The 26,360-nt window shown below is 38.0% G+C and overlaps 1 protein-coding gene across 1 annotated transcript in view; it reads right to left on the bottom strand.

Annotated features, from left to right (window-relative positions):
* CDKAL1 (CDKAL1 threonylcarbamoyladenosine tRNA methylthiotransferase) overlaps nt 1-26,360 on the bottom strand; it is a gene marked incomplete at its 5' end in the record, with an annotated part of 370,841 nt that overhangs the window by 127,754 nt on the left and 216,727 nt on the right. Inside the window, 2 exons of the mRNA XM_079533182.1 lie at nt 3,320-3,465; nt 18,657-18,823. Of these exons, the coding sequence (XP_079389308.1) occupies nt 3,320-3,465; nt 18,657-18,823 (313 nt within the window). The remainder of the gene's footprint in view (nt 1-3,319; nt 3,466-18,656; nt 18,824-26,360) is intronic.

Raw genomic sequence — 26,360 nt, 5'->3', positions numbered from 1 at the left:
GAGAATAGCCTCTCGACCAGAAAACTTCAAAGACCGTCAAAGTAGAAGTAATAAAGAACTACCTGCTAAATTAATCAGCACATCCTCCTTTCTTTTATGCTGTTACTCTCTAGAACAGTTTACAAATAATACTCTCATTTGCAAGATATACATGCATGTTACAGCAGAAGATGAGCTACTGACTTATAACAACAGAAGTTTTCCGAATGCTAGAATTTGCAGAAATTAAAGTACAAAAAGCATGCCAAAGAAATAAATAAATCTATATATGTGCATATATATATATATATACATTTCTCTCTATATGTAGATACATAAAGGTATTTCTAAGCACAAAATATGGTTTCTCAAGTTCAATTTTTCAGCCTGGTGGATTTGATATTCTATACAATTTGTTATTGATCTGGGTATTAAAAAAAATCATCAGGCTAGGTAGGAGGAGGGTGTCTGAAAACAAGTGCTGCATATCAAATGACTGCAACAGAATATCAATGTTTGTTTCTAAAATACAGTTGTAGGATTTTTGCCTGAAGAAAACTTCAAAGAAAAAAAATAAACAAAATACTGCTAAGTAATGTTGAAAGTCAGAATTTCAGAGAGTCTGGAATGTTCCGTTCCTCTAAAAAGAGATTTTTAACAGAAAAACTGTTTCTGTGAACTCTAGCTTCCCAATAAAGCATTCCGTGCTTGTGGGTTATGAACAAATCCCCAGCTTCAGAAGCAGATACCTCTGCCACCAACTCTCAGCTCTCCAGAGGAATGAGAACATTTTGAAGCTCTCTCTGGGAGAAAGAAAGCCCCACAATTCTTTGTCTGATGGAGAAAAGAAAGATTCAGGAGTCCCTAATGTCTTTGAGGTTCAAAAACCGAAGAGATTACATGGTTCATCTATGTCCTTCTTTTCCCTTCATTTTTAGTAGCCGTATTTCATGTTTATTTCCTTTGATATCTGAAATCAAGTGATTAAGCACTTAACTGATAACTGTCTTATTCCTCAGGGTGCGGCCTTACTTCTCCAGCAGGTCAGCCTGCAGAATGATTGGTTTAACAGAGGCCTAAGGGAAGATACTATCAGAGGAGATGTCACATTTTAGAAACAAAGGTGCCGTTTGGAGTCTACTGATAAGACCCCGTACATTTTGTGTGGGGAATTTCTAAGATGAATTTATGACCCTAGGAATAGGGAAGGGAGATACAGGGTGTTCCACTTCTGTTTCGTTTTTCATTCTTGACAAATTGAAGATGGAAATAATCCCTTTTGGCGATGAAAGTAGTACAAACACATATTTAATTTTAGCTATTTTGGCTGTAGGCTCTGGAGCTGTCTGCAGCCATGTTAAGTCCTGGCCATCTTTGTGCTGAAATCTTTATGGGAACAACTATGGGGAATGTAAGGCAGCTGGCTGCTGCCAAAGGAGGAGAAACCTCAAATTAGGACACTACGCTCTTAAACATACACAAAAAAATAAAAAATGTATTTGTTTGACAGATGTGTGAATGTTCAAATATCCAAAATACTTTCTCCTTCTTCCATAGTTTCTTCATCCTATCACCATATGGCACAAAGAAATTTTCCATTCTAGTATTCAGCCTGTTTCCTAACAGGAACTACTAGATATTTTGGTAGCTTCCTAATGAGCAGGATAAATAAAGTTTACTGTTATTCAAAAAAATAAGACATCAAGACAATTATTTTTTCCTTGTAAAGTTTACTACAAAAAACCTGTGGATAAAGACATGTCATACATTTCTTTACATTCAAGGACCAGCTGTTTTGAATTTGGATATTAAGTAATTCACCGTTTTCTGTGTGCAAGAGCAGAATGATATAATAAATTCCCATATGCCCTAAGACGTGCCAGCTATAATAGGTTATCGAAAATCCAGCTGCTGTTACAATAAGAGCTGCCAATGTCAGAACTACTGAAGAGAATAATGAATCTGCTTCAAGTCAACGAAGACATAAACTGACAGGCTTCTCACTTACAATGCATGGGAATACAATGCAGATGTTAATTAAAAAGAAAATTGACCAAAAGCCACATGAAAAATTAGTATGAAGAATCATGTGCATTGTTTAGGGTGGGAAATTAATGTCCAACAAATATATAAAGATAATAAATAGTGAACCCATGTTTTTATAATCAGCTCCATTTCAGTTACTCATCCCAAACCACAGGATGGCTTGGGTTGGAAGGAACCTCAGGCATTATCAAGTTCCAACCCACTGCCACTGCCAGGGTTGCTAGCTTACTACATCAAGTACTGGATTAGATTGCCCAGGGCCTCATCCAGCCTGGCCTTTACCACCTCCAGGGATGGAGGATGTACAGGAAACATCATATGTATATTCATATAAATGCACAGGAACATCCTATAACTTACACAAAGTTTGCAAAATACACTGTTCCATTGTGATGTGTAAGAAAGAAAAGCAAACAACAATTCCCATGCAGCTCTTCACATATCTAGACTGCTAGATTTTTCAGTGATCATAAAAAATTGATCATAAATATGATTATGAAAAAACAATTACGTTATGCGCAAGGACTTTAATGCAATTTTGGAGTCAAAGGTACAACTCCCCCCTTACATCATTAAAATAAACACGCACAAACTAAGACTGAAAAATAGTAACCAAACGAGGTCATAAGACTCTCACAGGCAAATGTAACTTGTCTTCAAGTTGGCATAAGTACATTATTATACATACTTATTTCTTTAATTATTCTTAAGGAAGATAATTTTTAAATCATCCCATAAATCATCAATTCCATAAGCAAGATGAAAGTATTACTATACTGATGTAAATGTACACCAGCTAAAGGATGTAAAATATTTACTTAAAAACAAATAACACTAATTCATATTAGCTGGAGTTGAATTATCTCCAATATACAAAGCAGGCAATGCTTAAAAGCCACATTAAATAAGACTTCAATAATTTTAACTTCAAGCAGTCTGTACGCAGTACTTGAAGAATAATTAAAAAAAAAAAAATCTAAGAATGTATTATTTGGAAAAGATTAAAAAATACATTGACAAATTAAAAGCATGCCATGTAGAGATTTAAGATTCTTAAGCAAAGGAGCAAACCACATAAAGGGGCTCACAATCAAAGACTCTGAAGCTTAAAGAAGCTCGTTCATTTTCATACCTTCCTCCAGTTACTTGCAACAATAAAGAAGTTGCAAGTAACTGTTTTCAACCACATGTTCCTGACGTTGCAAAAAATAAAGAAGAAAACAACAACCCAGCAACAACTACCAAAATAGACCCCCAGACTACAGTTATTTTCCTGAAATATTAATAGACTTACTTTTCTTTAAGGAAATCCACTACTCGTCTGAAGTCTGCCACGCAGTATTCTCTTTTCATGTCCATGAGCACACTGTCAGAAGCGGACTGGACTGGTATGTGCAGAAAAGCATACACTCTGGGATGATTGAGAATCTTTGCCATTTCCTAAGAGTTATTCAAAAAGAAAGGAAAAACAAAAGAAAAGTTTTCAAGTATTCTGAAACCAATATATAAACCTTTACTCATCCAAGGTAAATACCGGCACTGATGCTTCCAAACAACACTAAGTTGCAGTGGCCCAGCTGTAGAGTAGGGACAGGTGAAAACATATGGAAGTAGTTTTGTTTTAAAAGAAAGAAGAAAGCCACGGTATTGTATTTCCTTTGAGATAGGCCTGACACCCCCTAAGTAGTATTGGTTATTTTCGTTTAAGAGAAAACTTCAGAAGAAAATTATTGCTAAATAATGTGCTTTCAGACAGGGGCTGTTTTTAATTTCAGAAGATTACAAGATTTAGCTGCTTTCTTGTCAGAGTCAAAAGAGTTCGCATATACCAATACCTGAATGTCTCTAATCGGAGTACCCTTAGAGCTGGCAATTTGCTAATTGAAGTACATCTGATCTTTTGCAAGTCTGCTCCAAAACTAGTCTGAAATGTCTTAACTGTGTTATTACAGATGTGGGAATTAAAAGCACTTGGGTATAGAAAGGACAGAACTCATCATGGGGCTGCTAAAAGCAAAGGAATGGCTTGAAGAGAGGCAGAGGATATGATACATCACGTACAAAAAGACAAACACAAAACAAAGGTAAAAGAATATGCCAACAAACCTCAAAACCAAAACCAAACCTAACTCCAGACAGACAGCTGGTGTGGTGGCAGAACATCAGATGGGGAACAGAGCGCTGCAGTAATCTTTCTTTCATTTTTACCATTTACAAAATTAATGACATCAAATCTAGCAAGGAAGTTTAAATATTTTAAATGCTGAGATAGAGCTGCATCTAGACAGTTGTAAAAATACAGCCTGTTAAACTTTACCCTGCAAAAAAACAAGTACACTTGGACAAAAAAATCCCCACATTATTATGCACACAACAAAGAAGCAAACTTCTATGAAGGTGTTCACTTTCTTCCTGCACAGTAAGTGTGCAGGATGCAGCCTGGGGTCAAGCGCTGCACTGCCTGCTCCCGTGCCGTGTGTGTGCAGTACAGTCAGCCAGGCTCACTCAGACCATTTCTCCTTTCTTTGGCAGAGCAGATGTTCTGTTTGATAACAAATACCACCGCCGGGTTTAGTTGTTAAGTTGCAAGTATTTACAAATCCTTTCCAGCTCATTGATCAGCAATACTGCCATGCACCTAGACTTTTCTTCAGTACTGATATAAGGTTGGCCTGAATTGTTCAAAGAGAAGCTAAGCTCCCTTGTGCCTTTTCTCCTTCAGGTACCTTCCTCCTAAAAGCACTGACTTTTAGAGCATAAACAACTACTCTCTCAACACACGCCTTTCATTTGACAAACACATGTACAAAACCTAAAACCTCTCAAATCACTTTCAGAAAGCTGCTTCCAGGGTTTCTGCTTAGGATCCTATTACAGAAGTGCTTATGAGGAGCAGTTATTATTCAATGGAATGCCTACTCTAACCCAGACATGTAAACTAAATATTAAAGTAAAACTTACATCAGTAGTGGAGGGTGCATGATTTGATGCAGAGCAAGGTGTGTGCAGCTGGCTCGCAATGGAAGCCAGAGGTGAAGAACAGGCCACCAGGCATCCACAAATTTTACACATCCAATTTAAATGAACCATTTGCTTTTCGCCTTGATATTAGACATTCAGCTAGAATATACTGTTCAAACAAAACAGCACAGAACAAGTTTTGTAACATAACATCATAAAATGAGAAACTTTTTCTTTTGGCTTTTTTAAGCTTTAGAAAATTCTATAAAAGTTAATAAAAAGCTTTCTACCAGTCAACTGTGATGTTTTTGCTTATCAGTAGTATCTAAAATACCAGAAATAGCAGAAGGACTGGAATCAAGTCATCTATCATACCACTACTGCTTGACTCTTAATTCAAAACACTTCACTCGGTCCTCAAAACCACATTTAAGATGCAAGAAAACAATGAAATTCAAATTTCATAATATGGTTCTGAATCTGAAAAAAGTAACTCTACAACGTAGAATTAATTCTCACTCCTCTCAAATTTGGCAGCTTCTGAGTAACAGCCTCTCTGTTACATGATTCACTTCATGAATTCTCTTTGAAAATCATCAACTACTTCTTAGGATTTCTAGCTACAAAAGCATTATTTGATCTCAGCTTTTGTAAGGCTGAGGATCATTTGATAGGAAAGCAACGGGTATCTATTCCAAACAAGATTTGGGAATATTATGCTCAAAAATTTAAGAATTCTTTTTCCTATAGTTCCTCTGCATTCGTACTAAACAACACATTTTTCATTCTCTTTTTTTAACCTTATAACACAGATTGCTTTTTTTTCCCTACGATAGTAGCAGCTTTTATGTTGCTGCAAAACTAGCAACATATTGTAGGACAGCAGGAAGTAAGAGAGTATAAATAACTTGGATTTACCTACATCACAGACACTGTGAATAGTAAAGAATAAGAAACTGCCTTGTCTTACTACACATTTCATTTTGTTGGTTTTTAAAGCCAGAAATGAGGAATTTTTCTATGTGCTTTTTTAAAGAAGTGTCTCAATTCATGCTCTTCCTCTCTTCTTTGCCTTAGAAAAATTAAAATTTTGCTGCAAAATAGGAAAAGCGAAAAACAAATCCTGAAAATGGAAGTGTGTTCTCCTATCCAGAGGACAAGCTGAGGAATGATCCCAACCCACTAGCTGCTTGTCTTACAACAACTCGCACAAACCTGATTTTCTCACATTTGATCTAGCTCAGTGTTACGTGCCAAGAGGGAACTTCTAGTAACACTTCCTGTAAAAGTCAAACCAACATGTATTCAACAGTCATGTTTAAATGCAACCTCAGACAAAACTGCTTCTTTTCCTTTTCTCCCATTAAATAACTAATCATATAGCTTCTGCAACTCTTGCAATCACTGTCGTGTATATCCTGTAGGATTAAGACTGCTCTCATTGAAAATCATTTCACTTGGTTCTGTATTAGTGTCCAGGACACAAAATGTCCAGCGTTAATAACAGAAAATTTCAACAGTAACTCCAAGACCCCGTATGCATCAAAAATGTAAAAATCCTAAAGGTAAAACTGCCAGGATGGTCACTCATGCACTAAGTGAAATGTTTTGACAATTCTATGCACTGTTTTGTTTCAGAAAGATGCACACTGGTTCCTTATGATCAAAGAAAACGCATTATTTAGAAGGAAAATTCCTTGTCCTGTGTATCAGAAATGCATGTGCAACACTTGCTACATATCCAGGAGCCCTCATATAGTTTAGTTACTGTGGCCACAGGTTTTAAGCACATTCTGGATTGCAAAGCTTTTTCTACACAACAGAAGACTGTAGATGTCTTCCTATTGCACCTACAGCTACACAACACAAACTACAAGCACTTTAAGCAGTGATGTTCTACTGAGTGTGTTCTTGCATTTTAGGCATAGACCTGAATTAAAGGCCCTACTGATAAACTGGTTTTCCAAGAGCATAACTATTAACTTGGTAGATTCAGCAGTGCACAAACTGAACAAAAGACAGAAACACCTGATGAGACACTGTGCACTTCTCATTGGCTTTCTAAGTACCGCCACTGCTTGTCTCATAACTTGTCAGTTGCAACCAGAGACTCAGAATGAGCAGTTTGAGACATCTGAATAAACCAATCTTCCAAATTTCTTAAGCACTGTTATAAATGAAACATTGTACCCCACAATTGTTAGGTAAGATCATTCTAGTCTTACCACTTATCCTCCCTACACCCAAAATTACACTGAAGTAGTTCACAACAGAGTATGATTAAATACCGCTACGTATTGAACAGTCATACCCAGTGAATCCTGACACATTCTCCTGCACCACAGATTATACACAGAATACTAGATTTCATCACTTAATAAAACTATTAGTTAATATCCCAGGGAGAGCTTGAAGGACATCATGTATAATTGCACTTTACAGTGTCTCAACATCCTACACTTAACATCTGTTTCCTGTTGTTACACATACACATTTTTCAAATAAAGTGTTTTGCATTACTAGATATAATTACACACTTCAGCTAGTAGGAAAAAATGCAATATTTAATTTTATTTCCATCTGGAAATAATAAAGGAAAGACTTTTTGAAATCATAAGACTGTGAAAGAAAATTTCTGTCTTTTTTCATGACTGAAGCAGCTGATTGCCTTGCACCTCTCCCCTCCCCTCCAATGGAATCTACTAGTACCTACATGAAGACATTCCATGTAGGAAAAAAAAAAAAAGTATTGCAATTTACTTTAAGCTGACATTGCCTAGATTTGGAATCTAACAATGAGTGTGAGAGATCCTGTGGGATACTGATGATGTAGGAAATAATTTTTTTCCAGTTCTTAGCAGCTAGAGTACATCCGAACACAAAGCCAACAAGGTTTTTATCCAGTCACTGTATTTCATCCCAGCATCTACAATCTAAGAACTTAACCATTTAACCAGAAAGTCAGTCTTGGTGTTTGTAATGACACCACACAGACCCATAGAGAATCAGAACCAATAAATATCAATATCCATGCATCTACATGTATCTTTCCTCCAAAGCAGGCAGAAGTCCAGTCTGAATTCCTACTCATGTTCAAGTTACAGTGGTATGAGCAAATGCTTTCTAAAAAAAAAATTTTGGCCTCTGCCAAATGCAAAGTCCAGTGAAATGCTTGTCCATATGGAAATGAGACAAAAAGGCACTCCCTCAAAACTTCTTTCCCTTGTGGCAGATGTTAGTGTGAGATGTGTGGTGAGGGCTCTCTGCTGGCAGCTGCCATCCAGAAGCCCAGTGGTGCTACCCCCAGCCTGGCCAAAAACCAAGTGACTGTGGTCCACTTCATAAACCCTCTATAGTGAAATCCAATAACAGCTGTGATCTAGTGATGGAGACATGGCCATGACGACATGACTGAGAATGGACAGCCTGCAACGGTTTTGTTAAGATCTGAACAGGGAGCCCCTCACGCTTCCCTTTTGGCCCCCAAGGAATGGGATTGTGAAAATCCAAGATATAGGATGTATGACACACCTCCCCATGCAATGCCTCCCCCTGTAATGAAGGCACATAAAGAAGCTGGATGCTGGACAAGCTGAGTGGCAACCTCTGTCCCAGGTAATGACATGACATACACACCTGTCCTAAACAGCCTGCAAGGACAAAGGACTACTGCTGCACACAGCTCCAACTGATGTAATTTGAACCTTTACATCAAATCTTATGGGTTGCAAGACAAAAAGACAAAGAGCAAAAATTTATTTTGCCATAAAGGAAAAACACTGACAACATTATCAAACAAAGGATGGGTATCAGCTTAAGCCACCCTCAGAAACTAGGCTACAAGCCATGACGTGCTGATAGAAGTATTAGTGAGAGCCATTTGCTCTGCCCTATCTGTTACCAGCTGTTCCTCTAGCTGTAGGATTTTTCTGCTGCTTCTCATCTCACAAAACAGACAATCCTAGCTAGTTAATTTCCCCCCCGTGATTATTAAGCTAATATCTTAAAAACCAGATCAAGCCAAACCACATCCCTTCAGAAATTTGTCATATCTTCCTCTATTCAAAATGCAGACAAGCTAAGAGAAGTTCTTGTAAAAAAAGTGACATCCAGACAATAACATTAAGCAATACTGTATTTCACAGACCAATACTCCAGTCGAGGTCTGCTGAAAAGAAAGAACCTACTTGCAGAGGACTATTTATGTATTTAATCCGATAAAAACAGTAATTCTCAGTACAGATATCTGAACCTAGGTTCTTGAAACACTTAATGATAAGCAAATTGGCATCCTTATTCCAGCCTGCATTCCAGCATTAAAATGGGACTGACTTTATACTGGGTTAAACAAAGGCACTTTTTCTGCTTTATGTAAGGCTGATTATTACTTGGCTTCTCTGGCACTGTGAGCCCAAGTACAACGCTAAAGGCTCCATTCTTGCATCTCCAAAATGCAGCTGATCCAGTCAGACGTGGCCATTAACATCATGACACTGATTTCTTCAAAATATTGAGGACCTTCAGTTCCCACCTGAACTGATGTGAGGTGTGTGGTTGGACACAAGCAGTAAATAAACAGTTCTGTTTTTAAGAAGATGGCAACTCTTAAAGCCATTGCTACAATTACGGAGAGACTTGCTGTAGCTTCAGAGGGCTGTTTGTCCAGCTTCAGTAAATTGATTCACTTTAAGGTAAAATGTACACTTAATTAAGTGCTGGAGCAATGGCTTAATGACCAGCTGACCAAACAGTTAATGTTAATTTCTTGTGAAATGATTAATTCTGATCTGCAAGAAAATACATACCTTTCTCATTTTCTCCAAGGGGCTCTCTAATTTCTTGTCATTAAGCACTACACTAATGAAATATTTTCTTCCTGAGGTAAATTAATATTCCTCTTTGCAATACACATTAGAAACACACAAAGAAGTTCCCTAACCAGGTGAGCTACTGCAATAGCATAGTGCTGCACGAAATAACTTTCCATCTCAATCGTATGTCTAACAAAACCTCGACAAACAGTTAAAATGTAAATAGAGGCACACACGTACAATAGGCACATAGGACTATTGCTCCAAATTTTGTCTTCAGAAACCTGGATCAGAACCACAGATCACTAGTAACCTAGTCAAACAAAAGAACTGATGGCTTCTGTTGAGAAGGAAGTCACAAAATGGATGGCACACCACATCGTAGTGCCAGTGCACTGAGACACATCAGTACCAGGAAGCTTCCTTGTTGTTTCCCTCTATTTAAAATGATCACATACAATACCTCAAAAGCACCTGCTTTAGTAGGCTACAGTGAAAAAAAATAATGGAAGGTTATAATCAAAACCTGAACTTCTAGGCAACTACTATCAACTTCTTTCTTCTGAAGATATCGAACTAACTGATTTAAGTTTCACGGCAAAAATAGTATCAAACATTCAAAACCATAATGGCAAGATTGATATTGCAGAATTTAAGTTCTTCTGAATCTCCTTTTCATTTAACATGACTAAATTAATTAAATTCAGAGACTGGATAGAAGCGATTTTATCATTTCCTCAATTCAGAATAGCACAGAAACACAAAACCAACAGTCCCGTGCAGTTTTATTGCAAGGTGGAATAATATATCCAATACTTCTCCTTTGCTTCATTTTTCTCTTCCTCCTTTTCCTCATTTTCCTCATGAAACTTTGTTAAACAAATGCCAAAGCCCAATAAAGCAAGCAGTCTTGCTGACAAGTATGCAGATGATGTTGCAGAGCACAGTGAGCGTGATAACTAGCAAAGAAAACAAAGGGGGTTGGTTGTTCATTTGAACTAACCAGAAGCACAGTTGGTAGATCTTCACTTATTATAACACAAATAACTAGGAAAAGAAGATCGTGTTTGGTTTTCAGTGTAAGCACAGACACTAAGAGAAGATGGCACAATTTGCTGTGAGCTGTATTTTTGGCATCAGCTTCTACCCCAATGCCCTAAAACGTACTTTGACAGCTAAAATTCTCACTCCATACGCATAATATCTGGTCTTTGAACAAACAGCTCCGTTAATGGTGATTTTGATTTTCTGCTGGTAATCCACCTGAAATAAAACTCAGCTCCAAAGGTCTACTATGAAGTGACATTGCAAGTAATTGACAGACAACCTGACACTCAACACAAAACAGAGAGGATCTGTCTGCATTTCAATGTTCTTCGTTTTTATGCTATCTAAAAAGGAAGATAAACATTCGTATGAACACATCTTACTTAATGTACAGCTAATATCCACAGCATTAACTGGTCAAGCAAAGTGCTATTTAATGTTAACCCCTTTCACCAACATGAATTTTTATGCACAAATCATTAAATCCAGCAAAGCATTAGCAGCGTGCACAAAATAACCAGTTCTGATGAAGTGAATCTTGCGTAAGTAAAGCAGTTCTTTCTGCCATGTTTTTCAAAACATTTCCTTCCAGTAACGTTATGAAGAGCAGTTTCATTTCCACCACCACAAATGCTCCTTTCTACACTATCTTAAAGCAAACCTTTATTGTTTATCAAAGTTCCCAATACAATATTTAATGAAGATTTTAAGAGCACTCAAGATTTACAAATACAACATAAAAACTTCAACAAGATTAAGATGGGTTCTTGTCTGACATTTATTAAGCCAAATCATTCTACCAGTTTACAACAAACACATCACCACTCATTCATTTCCATTAGTAGCCACTGAGTCTGAGATCTTAAACTTTAGACTAGACAAAATGATGCAACTTAATTCAAAATACAGCAGAGATTATTCATTCCTTTCTAATCTCACATTATTCAGAAACATTAATTCTGAGGTGAATTCATCACTGAAACAGTTACATTACGCTGGGTTTTAAGAAGTAATTTCAAGGCAATAAGCTGTATTTGAAAACCCCAGAGATAAAGAACAATCTGGAATACACAAGTTAAACAAAGATGTATGCACAGCCTCTGTAAGACAAATAAGCATTTATCAATATAACAAAGGAAGCCATAAGACAGCTTTTTTTCCCCCTCCTTCCTCAGAAGACCAGATGCAACCACTCTGCTCCCCTTTCTCTTAATAGCTTAGATTTCTTCCAGCTTCAGTGCCAGCAAGACAAACACAGTTTACACATAGACAACCATGTAATTACAGCAAGGGACAGTTGCACGGTCCACCAACCACAAAACACTACAAAATGCATGACAACAAGAAGTCAGAGCCTCAACTATTTGTTTATTTAAATGTATGCCACAGTTTTCATTTCTCTTAGTCAAATCAATATATTTTAATCACCTTCAAAGGCAACAATCCATGAAAATAACTAAAATACTAGAAACAAGGCAAATGCACGCCCTACAGTCCTTTAATTCCTGAAATCACGATGCCCTTTTATTTGCTGAAGAATGTCTGAGCATTGTTTCCTTTCAAAATGTGTTTCAAATCAGCCTGCACTACAGCTTTTTGAGAACTTCAGCTTACACAAAACGCTCACAAAACGCTGGAGAAAAATGAAGAACAATATGGGAAAAAAGAAAAAGGATTCAGTAAGTTTACTGTAATACGTATCTGTGTGCTGCGTCAGGGCACGTTTGAGGAAGCCAGCTGTATGGTATCAGCTTCAGTGAGGTTAAGGAACATAAACACTGAGCTGACACGAAAAATCAAAGCAAAAGAGCAAAGAAATACTGTTGCTACTCGTGGCACACTTGGTATTCCTTAAGCATTTGAAGACGCTGCCACCATGCAGACTCCATCTCAATGGCTGGCGTATCACTAAATCGTTCTGAATTAATAATGGAGACAAAGTCCACAGATGGCATATGGTATACTTTGAGATAGACTCATTTTGACAGGTGACAAAGAAGACTACTCATCTCATTATGTGAAATTAAGCACTTATGGGAATGGCAGGTGTGAAGTGTCTCCTTTATGCAGATTTCGAAGCATCCCATCACTCACAGAAAGCACTGTAGTAGAATCATAGACAAATCTGGAAGCAGAGATGGTGTTAAATCTTCAAGGGAAGTAAGAAAAGGCTGAGATGCAAGTCTCTGCCCTCTCAATCTGGATGATCCACATTTCCTCCTAATATTACCAGAATCTCAGATACTGAATCAGAAATTATTAAAAAAAGAAAAAAGGAAAAATGAAGACAAAAATCCATTTCTAGCACTACTTCACAAACATCACAAAGATTAATTTCAACCAGCTTGACTTTACGGACTAACTCCTATTCACCTTTTATCTAACACTACTGTTTTAAGGGATTTTTCCCAACCCTCTTGCTTCATCTATCACTGTAGGTGGACATAGAACACTGTCTCAGCAGAGTGTTCGTCAGTAACTCCATAACATGATTGTGGAATAAATGCCTGGAGGTTATTTTTGAAGTAGGCTGCACAACCTTATGCCAGTTTTGGTATGCACTGATACAAGAGGATGATAGCATCTCCATCTGGAAGTCTGTGTACTTCAGCAGTAGCCCTGTGCAAATACACGTGGCTTGCAGCACACAAAGGGTAACTCCACACCTGTGCACTCATTACAGGATTTGCAAGAATTATAAAGCAGTTCCTAATACTACCATTTTAAGACATATTTCCCTATCCAAAAGTCATGCCAATTTACGAAAATCCTCAAGTGCCATCAGCACGTGAGGTGAGGGCAAGCATTGGAACAAAGGGCACATCTCAAAATCTTGGCTTGAGACCAAACTTAAAACAAGAAAGCTGTACGCTTCGTGACACCTACATCAATCAGATGGCTAAGACTGAGAAAGCACTCAGGGAAACAAAACACTGTCTCCTTTGGCACGCCACAAAAAGAAAATCAAGCATGTCCTCAGCAGCTCAATTGCCAACTCCACCAAATTCCTTCTCACTGCCTTACTCACTGCCAGGCAAAAGAAACAATGCTGGGGTCTCAGTTCCTTTCATGTGTTATAAACATAGCAAACAACACTCCATGCTACCAAGAGATGTCATACAGAAGTCATAGTAGCATTGGTTGTATTCGCATTAACATGTGGTTCAAAGCAGCCACAAAATGCTGAAATGAAATAGCCAACAACTCCTTCCCCGTCTACAGGAAGTGATTTTTGGGTGATTGTTCAGTCTACAGACTGATTTTTGGGGGTACAAACTGAAATCATTTCAGAGGAAACCTAAGCAATACAATAAATGTGCTCCGATCCCTCAGCAGGAAAAGAGGGATTTGAATCAATGTAGTCACCATATAAGGAGGTCTGGACTATATATACATAGGGGCAGAAGTTTAGTTCAGGAGAACAGATTTACTTTGAAGTGAAGACTAAAAATGCATATAAAGTAGATACAATGACTTCTTTACCACATTATTAAATTTCTTGTTCTGCTACTTCTTAATATAAACGCAAACATCAAATGCAGCTGAACAAACACCACCCAAGCGAGTTCAACTCAAATAATAAAGGCTCTTCTGATCATTCTATTCACTACACATTCTATCAAAAAGTTCTTAATATTTTGCACAACCATCAAAAAAACTGCAAAGTTTCAAAGATTTTTTTCTTTGCAAACAACAAATTCCAACTGGAAAATATGTGATTGATTGCTCATCCCAAAACTGTCAATGCTACACATATGTTTAAGTATAGAAGGAGCCATTATCACCATATTTACTGAATTGAAGCCTAAAAGCCCTAACTGGCATCAAAACATACCTTCACAAGTACAGTAATGATTTTCAGGAGATAATGGCAAACATCTTGTCATTCCAATAATTTTCTTTTTTGGCGTGGTGGTGGGAAATGAAGAGCTCATAATCACTTTTTGACACCTGCAAATAAATTTCCATCTCTAAACAGCTTACTAGGCAGCTTATCAAAAAGCAAACTAAGAGTCTTTCAGTGAAGGAGCATGCTATTCCAAATACCTATGGAAAATGAAATACAGTATGGAAAAAATCCCTTCATTTTAGTCAGAGGATACAAATACTTCCTTGATAGCCGCCACGACACCTCTTTACGTGTAGCTGAGGCTCCCCAAATCTAGGTTCACAACATAAACAATATTTTTCAAAGGACCAAGGGCATTTTTCAAAGGACCAAGATGTGAGGCAAGGTCAGCCAAAACACCCCACTCTAAATATCTCCCCACGCTTCTATTTTTAAGGTACTAGAATAATAAGCGCAACTTATGCTTCAGCTGCATATGAAGTGATATATTTTTAATTTTTTGTCTTTTATTACATTATCAGGCCTTTTGTTCACAGAAAAAAAAACTTCTTCCTTATTCACTGAGCACGTTATCATTGCCATTGTTATGTGACAACTTTTTGTTTGTACTGCAGCTACACCATCTACAACTCTGTATTCACCTACACATCTCTGCTCGTTTTATTTACCATCTCCTCCCATCCAGACAAGTGAAAGGCAAAGGAACTGTAGCAAAGAGTTTGAATTCCAAGCACACAATTAAGTAAGTGACCTGATGTTTTCAATTATCTGAGATTAAAATCCATGGCTATTTGAAGGAAAATAGAAGGGAAATAGCTATATGTGAAATGTCTTCAAATTGACATTCAAGTAAAAAAAAAAAGAAAAGAAAAAAAAAAGCAGTTCTAATGACAATGGAATTCATGCAACATTACAAATTAACATTTAAAAATGCATAGAAAGTCTTTGAAAATTGGTATTTTTAAAACACTTAAGACTCAGAGCGTTATTGGACTAAATAAATGCCATAGAAACTTTCTCAGTTTTGGAGGTTACGAGAATAATAGAGACAAAGTTGGAAAAACATCTCACTGGTAGGTAAGATTCAATAAATTTAGCACAAATTGCAAGTGAAGCAAAATTGTTGATGTTAGGCCGCATCTCTAGGGAAGATCAGTCCAGATCTTACAATTAATTTATGCTTTTACATGACTGCTGCTGCCCTATGCCACTTATCACACATGTTCTTTAATAAAGTGAAATAAACTCTTGAGTAACAGTTGCATATGTACAGTTGTGTGCAAATGCTGCAGATTTCTGATTTCTAAAGATGCACGGGTCTGGAAGAACTTCTTCCCCTTTATTGGACATACACAATAAGTACATTTTCCCACATATTTTTTTTCTCAGAAGGCCAAGCACTACCTAAACTAAATCAAATGCAGCACCATTTTAAAACAGTTAATGGAAGATGTTTACAACCCATAAAATAGCTTGATAGCTTTCTTAGGAGATAACAGTGCTACGTCTGGGTTTTATCCTAATCAACTGACATGAAGGCTAATGAACTTCTCATTTAATTCTTTTGTTGTTTTTTTTTTTTAAATAAATCATAGTCTTACTCTTTCCTCAATTGGAAACTTAAAAGCACCTTCCCCATAAAAGGTTTATTTTGTCTGGTAAAAATGTATACAGGAGACTGCCCAACATTCCAGAGTGATGTTTCATGGATACAAGCTCAGAAAGGAGGAGTTGACAGAAAAGCAGAAGGTAAAACGACTTTTACAAATTCAGGTTGACAAATTATCAGAATTATTTCACCAAATTTCAAGCTCCAGAATTCTTGGACATACAGTGAAGACATAAACATGATTAAAACATTCTGCAAAAACACCATATAGACTGGAAATTATATGTAACTTAAGAGGAGAAGCAACAGCAGATGTTGCTGTGGTACAAACAGTACTGTGTGCACACAGTGCATGTTCTGCAAAGCAACAGCAAAAATGTACATTTTTCAGTAGGTCTGAGTCCCCTTAGATCCATTTTTAAAGAGATTAGAGTCCTTTCCTAAATATAAGTAAGATCAAGAGTCTAAACTTTGTAGAAAGATTACAGATGGATGAAAAGACTACAGATGGAAGAATTCACAGTGAAATGCTTATGGTAAGACAACTACTGACTGAAGGAACGTATCAGGGCTTCTCTGAAAGTAATGCCTCCTATTTTATTACGTTGGCCCACAATATCAGAGGCAGATGGTGGTATGGCAGCAGAGGTTGAATCTTCCTGACAATATTCTGTAGCCCTGTGACAGATGGCAGCAGAGGGGCAGCCCGACAAAACGGCATCTGACATGGAAGTGTGTGTGAAGCAAAGGGGTACAGTTGAATGAATCCATGCAGAACACACTGCACCCACTGACGTCCATCAACACTTGCTGAATGTTGATAGAGACCCGACAGTGGATGTGAGCACAGTGAGGCAGTGGTGGTATAACAACAGGTCACCTCTGCTGGTGCAGACTGTTATGAGTGCAGCATGCAGGCTCCTGCCCAAAGCAGGCAAAAATGCATAGCTAATGGTGGTGATTAGTGTTTTACAGCTGAGAATTTTCTCTATCAAACAGTGTTACTGTACCTGTCATTACTTCCATCAAAATAAATAGGAGGTATTCGTTTCACAGTGACCTATGCAACACACCTTCTACCTTGCTCAGCTTCTATCAAAATTAAGATGAATGCAATGCCCCTCTTTAGCTGGGGAGAGCAGTTGTTTTAATCAGTTGCGGGAAACAAGAAAAGAAAATCCCTCTGGGAGTACTCACAAGTTGTGCAGCAGGGACAAAAGCAGCATTCTGTACCAAAATACGCTTTTTATAACATGAGTTAAAATGAAAACAAAGACAGTAAAAATTAATAGAGGCCTTGCTTGCTTTTGCATAAGATGCTTTTCGAAGAATGCAAAGCTGCACAACCAAACAACTTTCTCAGATTTTAGTTCAAACTGTTTTTAAGGCTCTATCTAACTGAAGTGCATGTTAAGCTAAAGAATAAAAGAAGTTCCCTAGGAGTCTTCTGAAGATTGCATTCTTTAGCTTGGGAAGTGAAAAACAGTTTATTTCTATCAAGATAAGATACCTTGCTTCAAAAGGGAAAAGTGCAGTATTACTATTACTGAAGAAGAAGCAGCAGCTAATCTGTTAAAAGATGCCAAAGACAGTATTTTTCAGATCTGAATGCAAACTTTTAATTCTGTAATGTCATAAGAAAAGCAGCACAGACAACAGCTATTTTATCTGGATACAACTGACACATAAGGCTACAAAATCCACTTTAAATGACAACCTTTATTTTGTGACAGAATCTAACCAAACCAGACAATGTTTGAGAACAAGCTCACTTTGTGCTTCACATGCACAGTACTCTTTCAAATTCACATCGTTGTTCACATTGCTTTGGATCTGATGAAACTACTTTGTTACACATTTTTCTTACGCAGATACATACTTAAAACTTCCATTTTTTAATCATGGAAGCTCTCCGTATACTCAGAATAGCATCTGCCATAGGAATATGAATATATTCTTGTTCGAGGCCTGCTTACTGTGTTTCTGGAAACATCCATCTGTGTTGTACCAGGAAGACAACTTTAATCCATGAATCCACTGCCTGCTAATGACATTTGCTTCAGTTCTTGAAAACAGTAGACATGTACAGAAGCTGAGCATCACTATAATGAAGCTCCATAGGTCAGGGACCTCAGCAATATTATCATTCCAAAATGATTTGAATATCTTATTATCTAGATATCTTGCTGCATCAGGCAAATGGCTTAACCCTATTAATGCAATTCCATAAATTTACTTGCAGACCATAATTTTTTTAAGCTACCACTTAAAATAAAATGCACTATATACAGGGTTCCAGACTGACTCAATCAATAAATGTCTAACATATAAATAATTTTCTTTCCTTCCTTACCTCCAGATGCTCTAAAATATAGGGAGGATTTGTCATGCCAAGCCTCAGCATAGCTCCCTCAGGAATAGCTTCGACCAGCTTCCACAGAAGTGTAGGGAGGTCTGTGCCAATGTCTCTGCCATAAGCCCCTGTGTCTTCACTGGTCAGCCATATCTCACAAACACCCTCTGTGAATAAAAGGTGGAGATAATTAACAGATCTGTTTTAGAGCTGTTTATTTTATCTTACAGCTGCTCACTCTTTTTAACGCAGGATTTCACAAGGCCATTATGCAGCCAGACTAGGTTTTCAATTGTAAGGGGGAGGGAAGGAAGGCAGGCTTATCCCATGGGTAGCAGAGGGTTATTAAGTTCATTTTATGAGCACAAGAGTGCTACAACAATGCTGTAAATTATCATTGCTGTGGAGTGATTAACATTCACAGCCAATGACTAATTCTGTGTTGCCTCTACAGCAAGTCAGTCACGTCTAGTACTCCGCTCTATTTTTTGAACCTAATTCATTAAGCACTGCAAGCAACATTACCCAAGCAAAGAGTTTGCACTCATGGCTGTTACTAGCAGTCAACTTATTAACTGGTAAGCTTCCCATAAACAAAAACAGCTCTAAAGAATAACGACTAACAGTCCTCTTAGAATAACTGCTAAAATTCTTTCAATGAGAAAATACAATATATGAAGGTTGCATTTAAAAAGTTAGTCATCACTACTTGACTAAGTGAGAGTGTTGAAAAGCCCGTTTCCTGCCTGTTTATACTTTATTTTCCACCAGTCAGGGACTTAGGAAATAGTATATTTGAGTTGTGTAGCAAAGAGTATCGACCCCAAAAACTGAAATTTGGCAATAGTATCCTCTTGCTCAAAGAGGGGGAATGTTGCACCATTCTTTAACAATGGCTGAAAGCAACAAGGTTTCATGCAGCCACTTCCATCAGGCTGCCTAGCTCCCATCTTTTTAATAATGCAGTTCCCCTCCTCCCCCTCGCTGCCCCAAAGTGAGACATAAGCCATTGAAAACAGGGTGGCTGAGAGGAAGATTCCTGTGATTCCCACTAAGAAAAGTTAGCATTAACTCATTAGGGGCTAGATTTCTAAGAAAAACAATGAACCAGTAAACAAAACCATCTGAACACCATAACCATTCGTCAGAGCAATCACGAAGCATCAAAGCACTCTCTGGATAAGCAGAGAAAGTATCGCAAAATAAGAATGTTTATGGTATGAAAATATTTCTCAGATGAGGAAAATACAAAGAACTACACAGAATCAAATCAAATAAGAAGAGATACAATAACAAAACCACAAATTTTATTAAAATGGAAACTCTCACTGTGGACAGCAGATGGACCTTAAAGGTAGACAGCAGCTATGTCAAGCAAAGATAATTCTGTTTGGATAGAAGAATTCTCACAGTGATTCATTAATTGCAGCTGAAAACATTTACATATTAAAGGTAAACTAAGAAACTCATCACTCAGTAAGTTGTTAAGCTTTAAGAGTAAAAAGAGAGAGATGCACAGCTCTGTTGGTGCAGGAGCCTAGTGGCAAGCACTCTTGAAGCAGTGCTCTCTGGGCATCCAACTTTCCATCACAGCTTTGTAGCAACATTTGAGCAGGGCTGCCCAGTGCCTTAGGTACACTGAACTTGCCTACACACACAATCATACACTGGGTTCCACTGTAGTTGCTGAGCATTTTAGAGCTGCATTCACAGCAGACAGTACAATGTTACAAAACGTATTCCGAGATTTGTTTGCCCTACATTTTCCTGAGTTATAGAAAAAAAAAACACGAGAATTATGGATCACCCACATTTTAGAAATAAATGCAACACATGATATAAATGATGGCTAGCATCCTGTTGTGTTCTTTATATCAGCTTCCAATAGCTACCATCACACTACAAAACAGTAATTCACTTGCTGTTTTTCTACTGAAATAGAGTAAATCTCACTTTTAAGCTTTCATCTGGCTAGGAATGGAAATAACATTCAGGTGGAAAACAACAGTGAGGTTTTAAAGCTGTATAGGTGGGGACCATTAGCACCCTGGTGGGCTGAAACTTCAAACCAAATCACGTGAAGAGGAAACAGCTGTAATAGCAAACCAGCAACAACAAGAATAACTGTCTCGTCTGCTCTCCTATCACAATGTTGAACAATAAGTAGTGGGAATAATTCATGCTGGGAGAGCCAAAGATGAAGTCTCAATAAGAGGAGGAGGGGGAGAGCACCTGTATTTTAGAGAGCTTCCTTCCCAATTTTAGGCTGACAAAATGAATCTTCCCATGTTTAAAGATGATGTATTTACAAAAAGAGTAAGTGAACTCCATGAACAACTATGGCAATGCAGGCTTGGTGGCAGTTGTTGCTAAGCTGTTTATTCTAGCCCTCTGCATCCCGAGTTCAGGAGCCCCTACTTAAACTGAATAATAAAACAATAGATCCCCCAGTCTTCTTAATAATGGGGAAAATCCCTCCCTTTTTCCACTCAGCCCTCTGCCCCCCTGCACTAAAACTGTACGTAGAAAACTATTCAAATCCAGTGTCTAGCTGGGGATAGCATTCTGTTTCCCTTCCTCTGCAGTAAGCCTGACCAGCTCATACGCCATTCTGTTATTTGATAATTTTGGTGCTAATAAAAGCAAGCTGATTTTGTAAACAAGAAAATTGATCCAGCCTGCAGAGATTGGATGTGCAAACTCAGAGAGTTTGTTACATTATTAAGGTCAATTATCATTATATTCAAGTAATTACATGTCTGTCTTTGGTCAGAGCACATAGTTTATTCCTCATTCTGCCGTCACCACCCAGCACAAGAGTAACCTCAACAGCTGGATCCCAAGCTGTGCCCTGCTGTAATTGGAGATGACTGAGAATGAAAAATGTTGGAAAACAAAATGTTTCCAAGTAAATAAAGGAAGTTCTGAACCAATTCCTTCTCCAGCATCTCATTATAAATAATAACAATTGCAGATCATCTGAAACACGCTTTAACTTAATTTTTGAAGAGCAGTCTAAACAATCCTTATAAAGGGAAGACGAAATCCTACAGTGAGTTCATATATGTTTCAGTTTTAGAGACCACTTGAAATGATTTGTTTCTTTAATTTAAAAATTCTAGACCTTTATATTTCACTTTATTTCCATGCCACTATTGAAAACACTTTTCAGCAGTAGCACAGTTATTAATTTGAAGAGAAATCTACTCCATCTGAAAAATTTACTTCAATCTACAAAACCGTCAAAAGAATTTAAAATATCAGATGCTAATCCTACTGAAATTCTTTTATTCGTTGGCCTACTGTTTAATTTCTCTGCAGGCTGCTATGGTGGGAGACAGCCAGTTCTGACCTTCTCGCTATTCCACGTACAGTTATCACAAAGTCCTAGAACGGCACGTTGGAACAGACTTTAAAGATCATTCAGATACCCTGTCATGGGTAGGGTTGCCAACCACTAGATCCTGTTGCCCTGGGTCCCATCCAACCTGGTCTTGAACGCCTCCAAGGGTGGAGCATCCACAACTTTCATGTCACAACCTCACCATCCACTCAGTAAAAAAATATTCCACCCAACTGTAATCTGAATCTTCCCTCCCTCTTTTAGTTTAAGACCATTCCCCCTCGTCCAATCGCTATCCGCCCAGGTAAAAAGTTGGTCTCCATCCTGATTATATATTCTTTCTAAGTATTAGAAGGCTGCAGCAAGGTTTCCCTGTAGCCTTTTCCAGGCCAAAGAAGCCCAGCTCCCTCAGTCTTTCTTCCAGGAGAGCTGCCTCAGCCCTCTGATAACTTTCATGATATCTTTTCTTCTGCTGGGGGCTCCAGACTTGGACACAATACTCCAGACGGGACCTCACAAAGACAGAGTAGAAGGGGCCAATTCCCTCCCTCTTCAGCTGGCCACCCTTCTCCCATTTTCTACGCGTACCTGGGACTGCCTTGATCTAAGTGCAATTCCTTCCACTTGTCCTTGTTAAAACTTCATTAGGTTCACACGGGCCCACTTCTCTAGTTTGTTCACATCCCTTTGCATGCCATTCCCTCCTTCCTTAGCATCAACCGCACCACTCCGCGTGGTGTCATCAGCAAATTTGCTGACAGTGCATTCAATTCCACTGTCCATGTCATTGATAAAGATTTTGAAGACCACCCATCTGAAGACAGATCCCTGGGGGACACCACTCATAACCAGCCTCCATCTGGACAAGGAGCCATTGGCCACAGCCCTCTGGCTGTGACCATCTAAGTAGCTCCTTATCCACTGAAAAGTCCAGCCTTCAAACCCATACTACTCCAATTTAGAGATAAGGATGTGGTGTGGGACCATCTTAATGACCTTGCATATGTCCAGGTAGTGGCCATTCCTTTGTCCACTAACGCCATTACTCCATCACAGAAGGCCAGCAGATTTTATTTCCCTTCATTGAATTCTATTTAGTTACTGCCGCTCCATTTATCCATATCGTTTAGGTCTATCAGCCCTGTCCCCTAGTTTGCCTGCTACCTCATCACTCTGGTATTATCTCCCAACTCACTAAAAATACACTTTATACCTCATTCTGCACACTGTTTAGTAAACATACGAGGTACTCATCCAGGATCAACACGTTGATCAACAAGGAATGCCATTAGGAACTGCCAGCTAGGTTCCACACCATGGATCCCCGCTCTGTGAGTTGGGCAGTTCTCTCGGCCACATTATCATCCACACACCCAGTCCACACCTCATCAATGTGTATACATATATTGTAAGACCCTACTGTTAAGACTTTGCTAAATTCAAGTTAAAACAAAACAAACAAACAAACAAAACCCAAACCTTCTACATTTTTCCCCTCCTCCACACAGCCAGATACCTTGAGAAGGCAGTCACATACCATTTGCCAGTAGTAAACCTACTGCAGGCGATTCCAATCATCTCCTTGCCCTTCACATGCCCAGAAGTGCCTCTGCCCCATGAGCTTCGCACAGACTGAGGTTCAGCTGCTCTATAGTTCCCCTCTTGCCCTTCTTGAAGGGCAACGTGATGTTTCCCTTTTTCCAGTCATCAGGAATCTCCTGATTGTCGTGATCTTTGGATGATGAGGGACAAAAGCATTGTAATGACACCAACCAGAGCTCCAGGCACATTCAGTTATCTCCCATTGAAGGATTATTTCTATTAGTTCTGGATGTCAGGGTGCAGTAGCAAGAAGTGCAGCTATGTTTCACAACTGTTTAGTTCAGTACAAGCCTTAAAGGAGCTGTGGTTCCTGTTGCCCACAGGATGACACATATATTAGAGTGCTTAGGAAATGAAAACACCAACTTTTATGGTCCGCATATCTTTGAAAACAAATGTATTTGAGAGCCAATATGTAGTGAAACACTAGAATATTACAAAAGGAAATACAAAGGAAGGCTGTCATTCATTTTCCTACACACGATGTCCCACTTCCTCCTTGTCAAGGTGTTTTATTCAATTAAAGGTTTGGACAAGCCATTGATTTACGATGTATACATTTCTGTACAAGCTATACATTAATATATTGATGGCATAATTTTGTTGAATGATACAAAGCCATAATAGGAGCTTGAATTAAAAGTTCATCTAATACAGACATAGCTTAAGTGATGAGAACAAACTCCTGATGCTACAAACTTTTGGTAAAATTTTGGGCTATAGTTGCATATTCTAAACCAGTAGAATTAATCATATCTTGGAGCCACTTAACTCTTCTGTTGGCTACTTTTTAAAAAGCCTGAAACATCTCTTGGCTTTAGATTTTTAAGGCATCTAACAAAAAGTAAAACACTATTTACCTATCTAGGAAGTTGAAATTGAAGCTTGAAAGCAGTTTAATGCAAAACAGCTCGAGAAGCAGCTCAAAGCTATTTCAATGAAACTTTAAAAAAAATCTTGGTTTCAAACATTTTTTGCCTCAAAGGGCATTTAGACTTGTGTGATTTCATGCAACATATGGAGCCAAATCAGAGCTAGACAAAAACAAACAAACAAGAAAACCCACACACACAAAAGAAGAAAAATTAGGACTGTTCAAAAGGAACTTTTCTAAATTAGGTGATCACCACAACTACATGCACACACTTCCACCACCACTTTTCGCATAAACTTATTAAGGTTACTTTGATGGTTTTGGAAAAAAACATCACAGAGTGGAACAAAGATTTCTGACCCAGCTAGCTGTTTATTCTTTACATTTACAGCTGCCTGACATTAACATAAGGATAGTCTACCACATAGTTTATATTTAGACAGATGTGCAGTCTGATAGGTGTACCATTATTAGATTCTTTTAATGCTGGCTTTCCATCTTATCTGAGGCGGTTATGAAAAAGGAAGCTACACAGATGTATTCAAGGTTTTCCTTTTCAGAAGTCAGGCATCAGAAGGATGAACTGTTGAGAACGTCAGCTCAGTGGATTTACCTTTTTTTCGTAATTCATTAAATACAAGCTTCATTTACAGCAGCCACAGTTGTATTTTCAAAGAAGTGTAACAGCTGGGAGAGGGAAGCAAGAATTTGAGGACTAATATCAAAACCAAAACCTCTCCTTTTGCAGCAAACACTTCATCATCAAGGCATTCACAATGGAAGTTTACTACCTGTGTCTTCTGCAGGGCTTAGCACTTTCATAACTTATACCAAATACTGTTTGTTATGCTTATTTCTGTGAATATAGTGATAAGCAAAATAGAGTATTTTGATAAAATGAGATTAGCACCTGAAATTATTGCCCTTCAGTAAAAAGGCAAATCAATTCCAAATTCAATTGAACAAGAAATCAGAATACCTCTGAAAGTAATAAAGGTTAGTTAAAATAATTTATTCTTCCTATGGCATTAGAAAAAAAATATTTCATAATAGAGTGTTCCCAATCACAAACATACAGGAGAAAGGGTCAACCGATCATTAAATATCAAAATAAGCATAATAGGCTTCTCTCTTCCACAAAGCTAACCCTTGTCCTTGCTTATAAAAAGGGTCCATCAATCCCTATAGGACACTGTTCCTAACAGCCTACTGCTTGAGCATAAAGCAGCAGATTTGCCCACTGTTAATCTGTAGTGCTTCTTAGCAAAGTGGGGAAGAAAAGGGGGAGGAAAGGAAAAAGTACAATAGGTCAGTTGCTGCTGCAAACGGCATGACAGCTGAACTTATTATGAGCCCAGTTTTATTCTGCTAGAACAAGAGAGACTCCAAAGGGCATCAAAACGGACAGATATCAGCTCCGTGTTCACAATGCAGCATTACGCACCTTGCTTTCAAGGAGGAAATTAATGATACCATACATTATGATAATGAATTGGGCTTTAAAGTCGGAGGAGGAAAATGATTCAAGAAAATTGAAGGGAAAAGAGTTACTTTTCATGAGTTGGTCCTAGTTCTCATGCTGTGAGAGGAGAAATTTGCCCTTTAAGACAAAAGTCTGTGTGTTCTCTTTTGGACACCTGTCTATGGTTTTCCTATTTCCAGGCATGTTAGTTTCATACACAACAGCACGTTTTGCAAGTAAGCCCTTGCACATGTAAAAAAAAAAAGTAATTCTCCCATTAGATCTTCCAGTTGCGAAAAAAAAAAAATATCAAACTGAAGATTGTAATTTCATATACAGACATCCTAAAATAACTAAGCCATTTTTCAGAGATCATAGAATGGTTTGTGCTGGAAGGGACCTTTAAGATCACCTAGCTCCACC

Source organism: Tetrao urogallus (assembly GCF_951394365.1).
Source record: "Tetrao urogallus genome assembly, chromosome: 3".
NCBI classification, from domain to species: Eukaryota; Metazoa; Chordata; class Aves; order Galliformes; family Phasianidae; genus Tetrao; species Tetrao urogallus.
Note: the sequence above shows the minus strand (reverse complement) of the source record. Positions and strands in the feature narration are given on the sequence as shown.